This window comes from Magnolia sinica, chromosome 6 (genome assembly GCF_029962835.1).
Source record: "Magnolia sinica isolate HGM2019 chromosome 6, MsV1, whole genome shotgun sequence".
Classification (NCBI taxonomy): Eukaryota; Viridiplantae; Streptophyta; class Magnoliopsida; order Magnoliales; family Magnoliaceae; genus Magnolia; species Magnolia sinica.
Window position 1 is genome coordinate 14946085 of NC_080578.1, and position 9257 is coordinate 14955341.

Genomic DNA, 9257 nt, shown 5'->3' on the forward strand with positions numbered 1-9257 from the left:
GATCCATCGGTTAAGGCCCATTGGGATGTACATAAGGCCCATTGCAATGTGTGATTCTACCATGGTTTATGTAATGATGTTTTTGTGACCATGCCTTGGGAGCAATGATGGTTTGACGTCCACATTGTAAGAGTAATGATGGTTAAATGTTTGCATTGTAACTCTCCCTAGAGGCTCACTGATAGGCTCATACTTGTAGTGTGTAAGCCGTCTAGGCACATCTTCGTTATGAATAGAGCACATTACCATATAGCATATTTAGTATAGATCCATGATTCATGATCATACGCATCATATATATGCTTGGTATGAGGAGTGACTGATCATAGCATATGCCTTCGGGCAGATTATTTATGGGCTCCCTGATAGGCGGAGTTGTCCTTCATGAGTGCACAGTACACGCAAGATTGTTGCATGACTGGTACTGTGATTCATGCACTTCGCATTGTATGACATGATTTCTATACCCCCTAGCGACATCAGAGCTATGACCTCCACAGGCACATCGTGGATGGCAGAATCGGACACCGAAAATATTGTTACTAAGCATTTGGGCGCCATAGATGTCCTTGGGTGAAAATTTCTAAACTTAATGGTACTAGAGGATGACTCCAACGTCGAGATCGAGTAGATATATGAGCACACGAGGGCCGAATACCAGGAGGCCACGTCTCTCACTGTGTCGTGGTCAGTTGGAAAGGGGTGTGGCCTTACTCGCCCGAGGGTAGGGGGCATTACTAGGCTGAGTTTGACCAGCTCGTGAATGGGTCCGCTATCGACGTGCCGGATAGGTATTGGCTAGGCGAATAGTGAGGTTTCTTACACTCACCTGGACTGTACGGTTGGGAGAGGGGCAGTGCCATTTGGAGTGTACTAAACTCCGGTGATTATCCAAAATGAGAACTGTACTGATATTTGATGAGTTGTATGTGGATTTGGATGAGGATTGGTATGCTTGAGTTGCATCATGCATCGCTTGGTCTTGATATGGCCGATAGCATTCATATCTTGCACCACATAGCCTTGGTACGGCTGCTTGCATTCATGTACTCATCAGCATGATTCCGCATTAATCTGACCTTGCATTCTGAGCACGCTCATATTATGCACACACTTACACCACCATCTAAGCTTTTTATAAGATTATATACAATTAATGCATGCAGGTGATACTAGGACACAGTTATAGCCTCGTCTCAGTTGGAGCGTGCAGTCAAACTTTTAGAGTTTCTGTTATTATCTTTATCTTATATTTTCCTTCATACGCACTGTACTCAAAGTTTTTATCATAATGAATTATGTAATGGTGTTCATGTGGTTATTGTTCGTGGGTTATGCTTATACTAAAACAAAATCATGTTTGAAATCCTCCTTATAGGATCCCAGGATTGGAACCTAGTGTATGGGTGCCGGAAGACGAGAATGGGGTACTATGGAGGCTGTTAGCGTCGGATTCGGCGATCGAAAATTTTGTGAGCCCGGTTTTCGAATTTGAGGTATGACACATCTAGCTCTTCACACCTCTCATCGAAGCTTGAGTTTCCTATTCTTGGACTGTTGAACAAGTAGACGGCTGTAATGGGTACTTCATGGTTTGATCTTGTTAAAGTCCCCTGATATATATTGATATACAGGAGTTTTCAGAGCAATTGGTTATTTGACATGGTATCAGAGCGGGTGCTAGAAAAATCAAGTCCTCGAGTGTTCTCCGTCTCTTCACTTCCTCTCAGGTAAATGTACTTGGTGATCACTTCCTAGCCACGGCCATCAATCCGTACTTCTCTCATCGGCTCGACGAGGTCCTCCCAATTATCCAAACATTGAATCTCTCTCCAAACATGAGCAACAAGAACCAGCTTTGGCCTTCGTCTTGACTACTGGTGCAACCGTAGAAGCCGCTGCAACAGACCATCTGTTCGACGTGACGAAAAAGTAAAGATGCATTGGATGTAGAAATGCTCAAAGCCATTGATAGATCGATATATAAAGAGAGAGATATGAGGAGAGGATGAAGAAGATAAAAAGACTGCAAATGGGAGAGAGAGGAATGCGAAGTTGTAGGGAAGGTAGCTGGGGGATTACCGTGTCTATATATAAGGGAGAGTGGGATGCTCTATGGTAATGGGATGTTCTTGTTTTATTTATTTTGAGGTGAGAGTAATATAATATAGAAAATCTAAAGCATGTTTGGCTAGGATTTGACTGAAAATGTCTTACGTTTTTCTACCAGTTATGATGTGTGGACCTCTTGGGATGGGCTTTTTACAACTCCTTTGTTGAATAAGAGGGCTCAAAACGCCTTCGTCGGCTCCACGTTGTGTAGTTGATTTCAAAACGGAACATTACCAATTTTCTTATCGACGCCGACCTAGTCCGCGGCTGCGGCCGCGGCTCTGCCGAAACGTATGTACTACGCAACGGGTAAAACACGGGCGCGGATTAGCTACCGACAGGTTGAGCAGCGAGAGTCGCTACTAGAGTGACGTCACCAGGTTCCGTGGGCCCCACCATAAGTATGTTCTGTATCTACACCTTCCATCCATTTGGAGAGATCATTTTAGGGAAATATGCAAAGAATGAGCTAAATCCAAAGCTCCGGTGGACCCTAGAACAGAAAACAGCAGGGACAGTGATGCCCACCTTAAAAACTTCTAGAGGCACAAAAGTTTTAGACCAAGCTGATATTTGTCTTTTCTCTTATTTCATGTCTTTTTTAACTTTTGAACACGTTGGATTTCAGATAAACATTATGTGGGCCTTAGGATAGCTTTAACAGTGGGAATCAATCTCCAGGCTGTTTTCTGTGGTGGGGTCTACTACAGACTTTTATCTGCCTCATTCTTTGTCTCATGACTTAAAATAATACCTAAAAAATGGATTGACCGTGTGGATATAACACATACATCATAGTGGGGTCCACAGAACTTGGTGACGTCACTTCAGTATTCGACTCGCTACTCAACCTGTCAGTATCTAATCCCAGTATCTAATCCGCGTCCGTAAAACACCCTAGCTCTGTCCGAACGAGAAGCAGATTGTGTAGTGTGCCACACGCTACCGACTTCGTGGTGCTCTCACGTGGCAAAGTTCTGTGGGCCCATCATCATGTATGTGTTATATCGACACAGTTAATTCATTTTACGAGATCGTTTTAGATCAGTAGCCTAAAATGAGATAGAACCAAATCTCAGCTAGACCACACTACAGGAAGCAGTGGAGACAACGATACCCAGCTTTGAAACCTTTCCAGGGTACAAAGTAATGTTTATTTGCCATCCAACCTGTTCAAATATCAGATTGATTCAAAACTTTTGTGCACATAAGAAGTTTTCAAGAGTAGAAGTTTAATCTCACTTCTTTCTATAGTGTGGTCCACTTGAGGTTTGGATTTGCCTTATTTTTAGGCTCATACCTTATAATGATCTCACAAAAATGAATGGACGGTGTAGATATAACACATGCATCATGGTGGAGCCTAGAGAACTTTGTCACGTCAACCCACCAAATGGAACCACCATATTGTGTATGTAAATCAACTTGGTACATCAGGTGTGAATGCTTATCTAAGCCGTACAAACAAAGATCATCTTAATAAGAAGCTCGTGGAAACAATGTAAAATTGCTCATAAACCTCGTGGCATAGCCCGCTTGGGTTATGGATAAGCTGATTTTTGTATTTTTCCTTAGTCACAGGGATAATTAATTGGTTTGATAAAAGATAAATGCCGTGGTCATCCTCCACACAAACCTATAGATGGAATCCCATACCCTCGTTCACTATGGTGGGCCTCTGTGGATCTGGTAGACTGTTTTTCCCAGGGCATAGAACCTGGGACGGAGTGGATTTTAGAAACACAGCATGGTGGGTCCCACAGACCTTGGTGTTTTGCAAGAAACCTAGGTGTGGAGCACAGGAAATTTTAAGGCCGCTTCTTATTGGTTAATGCCATCGCGATGACACCAACTCACAAAATACACTCATTCTCTCTCATCCCATCAGGATTTATGAGATCTACACTCCCATCAATTTTTTCATATCTTTCTACTATGGGAGCCCAAAAATGAGGCACATCTATGCATGAGCCAAAAAATGAGGCATGCTCTTTTTGCATACCATGTAATTGAAAGTAGCAGGGATGGAATGGCTACCATTGCAACCTTTATGGGGTCTACGGTGAGGCTTTTGGTCATATAACATCTTGATAAAGTCACGCTAACCTGGCTGAAGCAAAAACAAAAATATTATCAACTTGATCAAAGCTTTCTATGGTGCCAAAAAGTTTGCAAAAATAGACTTTTAATTAAATCCTATAAAAAAATAGATGAACAACATGGATATGACACATAGAGCCCACAGCAGTTTCCCATGTTAGGTTTCAGTTGTTTTCTCTCCCGAGTGGTGCTGCACTGCAAAACAAGTAAATTTTTTTATTTTCTTTTTGTTAGCTTGTTAGTTCACCAACTGTCAGTTCAGACTTCACTATTAGCCGCCCATACTAGGGATCGATAACAACAAAGCAAGCAATGAAATTGCTTAACATGTGAAATTTTACATGGCCTCACAATGATATATTTCTTTGATCCACGCTATCCATCCATTTTTTTCAACTAATTAATTCTAAGTTACGAACCTACTGTTAAAAATTTCTTAAGACTACAGAAGGCTCTGATCAATCTGACATTTGTGTTTTCCCTTAATCAAGGTCAGTGTGAACTTATGAACAAATTAGATGGCAAATACACTTCAAGATTAGCCCTATCACAGTTTCAACGGTACTTCATTCAATCCCCATTGCTTTCAGTGGTGTGGTCCAATTGGGATTTCAATGTACCTCATTTTTGAGCTCACACTCTAGAACGATGGGGAAAAATTGATGGGCGGTGTGGATCTAACACATAAATCATGGTGGGCCCGACGAACTTTCACCTGTTAAAAGTCGTGTTGCTTAGTAAACTATTTATTCACTCACTATCTATTCAGGAGAGAACTGACGCGTTTTGTGATATGTTGTCAGCGCCAATGACGTGTACCAATGAGAAGCACACGAAGCATATAAGTAAATCAATATAAACCGTCCAAATTCCAACAGTTTATACGTTCTTGGTGGTTCGAGGAAATTGATAGATATCTACTGAATGATTCACAAAATTTTTTAAAAAAATAAAAAAAATAAAAAAATAAAAAAAAAATCCAACTCCCTTATTTTAAAAACCAAGCGTCAGTCATCAGAGGTTAGGAATATTGTTCAATTAATCTAATTTTTAGAATTTAACTTACAGCAGTTGGAATACCATCAAATAAGTTACTTTTCCTGCCTACAGCAGTAGATAAGTAATAACTCCAACTTAATAAGTATAAACCAAATAACCTACTTGAGGCATGAGTAGCTTATCTTAGGTAGCTTATTATCCAAATACCCCCTTAACTACAATGGAATTCAATAATTTCAATTAATTTACGCCACGTGCAGCATTTTTAAGTACTTGCATCAAACGTCACACCATGGCCGGAGTATCAACTAACCACCCTTTTTTTTTTTGTTATTTTTCCCATGTGCGCTTTTTAGGCATAGGTAGGCTTTTTTTAGTTTTTTCACTGTTTGAATGACGTAGACGACGGGTCAAGATTTCAAGCCCATTGCTAAAAAACTTATAAGCTGGAGAAAACTATAATCATTATCACTTAAACGGAGCCACTTTTTCTTGCAATTGTCTACAATTCAGCCATGGGTTCAAACCCACACTTGAACTGAGTAACTTAGGCTGGTGAAAACATGAGTCAGGTCAAAAGTCTGAAATCAAATAACTTAATTAGAGAATGCATCAATGGTGCCTTTTTTCTGATTCCAATTAATTAAACATTTTAAGTGTTTATAAGTGTTTAAAATTTTTAATTTTATTTTAACTATTAAATATATACTAAGTTGGAAAAGCAAAGGCTCGAGCAAGTCATTGAGTCGAACCCAACCTAACCGGACATCAAGTCCAGTCATGTATTCAGGGATTCAAACAATGATCTGAACATGCATTTCAAAATAGGATTTATGAAAATGTATATTAGATTTGCTTTGTTGCCTAAGTAGAGAGATTAATATACACCAACCTGTTTTCCACCTGTATAATGGAGTCTGGTGAAGGGTATCAATGGTTCGGCTAGCTTGTCAAGTCTTCAGGCCTGTCTTCGAGTTGGGCCAAAAAGTTTACGCCAGGTTAGGAATTAGCTGGACTTTGAGTCAGGTTTAGCTCATCGATCTATTTGGGCTAGCTACTTGGCCTACAATAAGTCATGATAGTATGTGCACGTATTATAGTTTTAAAACTCGCCAACCCTAACTCGGTATTGTTGGGAATTCCCTCTCCACATGGAGGTGAGTCTCAAGTGTCAGACCTTAGTGAAGGGCGTTTTAGTCTTTTGTCTTCACTACTTTGTATAAGATAAAAACAAACAAACAAACAAACAAACAAACGGAGCAATCTTTTGGGGTCTTCGTTTCTCTTGGAGAGTGATTTTTTTATTTTTGTTTTGAAGAAGAAGAGTAAGGTTCTCTCTACAAGGCTTTGGTTAAAGTCGTTTTTTGTCAATTTCGAGAGATTGCTAGGCTTCCATCCATGAATTCTAGGTTCATCAATTTTCTCCAGTCGCTTTAGTGGTTTCTCATCTACCGTCTACTGCTGATAAGATTATTTATTTATTTATTATTTATTATATATATATTTGTTGATGCTTGCAATTCATCTATTGCGTGTTGTATTTTGGTTATTTAAGATAAAGTGTTATCTCGAAGGCTGTTGTGTAGTGTCTTGAAAGTTGTGTGTAGTATATTTGTGCGTCCAAGAGATGATTTCTCTTAATGATTATACTTACATTATTTTTATAGTAGCTTGATGTTAGACTAGATTCCGTATTCTCTTCATTCATATTAGATGCTTTTTTACATTAAAAATCTTGGTATTTCATTTGCATTTTATATGTTCAATGATATGCTAAGCTTATGTTTGAATTGAAATCTTCCATTAAAACTCTTCATATTTTTAATCTCACCGACTTATGCATAGTTGGAAAATGTATTGTTTCCCCTGCAGTTACTTAGTTGTTTAAACACGACTCGGCAACAAGTCACTAGGACACTCAATCGTATTAGGACTCTGCCTGGACTAGGAGAGATTCATTAAGTTGATCCAAGCTGTCCAAATTCATCATTTGGGTTATGAGTGCCACATTTTTTTTTTTTTTTTAAACCCATCCTTAAGGTCAAATGCTAATAGAAACTTAAAAGGCTAACATTCTTCTCAACCAATAATAAATGACCAAATTTTGATGATGTTTCCTACAGTAACAATTATGTACTTAATGCAAATTGCAATTCAGACCCAGGCCCCGGATACAAATCCTAAAGGAAATTACAGTATGAATATTTCCACTTAAGCGGCTAGCATACTAATAGTTTCAATTCATTAATTCAATGGTACTGCCAAACGCACCCTAAATACTTGATGAACCATATTATACTCAGACTGTTTGATATTTCAAATTAGTATTCAAAAAATCAGGAGAGTCAGACAAGTCACGACTCCATTCGAGTCGATCCAAGCCTCCGATCCTAAAAACCATGCTCTATGATGAGTTTGTTCCCATTTACAATCCTCAGAACATTCACACCCAGCTCTTCACACCTCTCCTTGAAGCTTGAATTTCCAATGCTTGGACTATCGAACAAGCAGACAGTAATGGGTACTTCATGGTTTAATCCATCTCTGTTCAGGCCAAGTTCTGCAATATCATATGCAAGAAGCCATGCTAGAGAGCCGCCCATGCTATGTCCAGAAATGGTGATGCTCAGCTCCTCATCCCTATACTCTTTGATAATTCGTGACAGCTCTGAGAGTAGCTGTTCTCGACAGCTCCCATGGCTGAACTTGCATACACTATCATCTGACGTATACAAATTCATGTAGCTTGACTCCACCTTAACATCCGGGCGTGGATTGTGAGGGTCCAGCCGTGCGGGAATCAACGAACTGATGAGATTTGCGGTCCATTCTGTGTTTGTAACCATTCCATGGAATATTACGATGATGTCTCTCCGTCGCAATCTCTTCACTTCATCATCAGAAGACACTGCAACGTATCCAATCCAACGGCCAGGGCAAGTCCCAAATTGGGTAGTAATACTGCTATCGGGTGTCATGTAGATGTACTTGGTGACTTCATAGCCACAGCCATCCATTCCTACTTCTCTCAACATGTTCTTCTTCCCATACTTGCAATTCAAGAACCGCTTAGAGGTCGGTTCAAGATCACAAGCCATGTAGCATACCATTACAAACACTGCATAACGCATGATCTCGTCTTGAAGAAGAGTATTCATCGGCTCAACAAAGTCCTCCCAATCATCCACACCTTGAATCTCTCTCCAAACACGAGCCAAACGAGAACCAGCTTTGGCCTTGGTCTTGACTACCGGTGCAACCATAGAAGCCGCTTCAACAGACCATCTCCTCAACCAGACATTCCTTTGGGTTACCTTCAACTGCTCAAGAGGACACTGTTGAGGTCTTCTCAGGCGTGTGTAACGGAAAAGCAAAGATGGGTTCGATGTAAAAATGGTCGAAGCCATTGATAGATTGATAGATAAAGAGAGAGACATGTAAAGAGGATGAAGAAGACAAGAAGACTGCAAGTTTGAGAGAGAGAGAGAGATAGGAGAATAGGAAGTTTAAGTTGGAGAGAAGGTAGCTAGGGCAGTGTAATATAGAAAATTTAAAGCACGTTTTGATATGATATGACGGAAAATGTCTAACATTTTTATATGGTCGGTCATGATGTATGAACCTCTTCCGGTGTGACCTTTTCGATTTCTTTGTGTAAAAAGAGCCCAAAACGCTTTAATGGTTGGACTTCATCCTGTGTAATTGATTTAACATTGCTAGTCTTCTCACCGACGTCTACCTTATCCGCATCTGCTGCGCTGCGGAATCGTACGTGTTACGCATTATGTAAAACGGACGCGGATTGCCTACTGGACGGTGTTGGTCCGTCTCCATCATGATGGATGTGTTTCATACGGAAATGGCTTGGCTACTCCCCTGCCACCAGCCAATGGCTGATGGTCGGTGCTCTGTGGGCCCCAACATGATGTATGTGTTTCATCCATGCAGTCCATCTATTTTACCAGATCATTTTATGATATGAGACCAAAAATGAGGTATATCCCAATCTCAAGTGGACCACATTACAGGAAACAGTGTTTAATGAG

General features: G+C 40.2%; 1 protein-coding gene across 1 annotated transcript; it reads right to left on the reverse strand.

Moving 5' to 3' along the window:
- Nucleotides 1-7359: 7359 nt before the first annotated feature.
- LOC131249888 (galactolipase DONGLE, chloroplastic-like) lies at nt 7360-8698 on the reverse strand. Its single transcript, XM_058250632.1, has one exon. It carries the CDS (start codon nt 8646-8648, stop codon nt 7602-7604), a length of 1047 nt encoding a protein of 348 aa, XP_058106615.1. The 5' UTR covers nt 8649-8698; the 3' UTR covers nt 7360-7601.
- Between the last annotated feature and the right edge of the window lie 559 nt (nt 8699-9257).

Excerpts from the sequence above, each read along its gene's own strand:
- LOC131249888 (XM_058250632.1), bottom strand. The coding sequence starts at position 8,648 with ATGTCTCTCTCTTTATCTATCAATCTATCAATGGCTTCGACCATTTTT.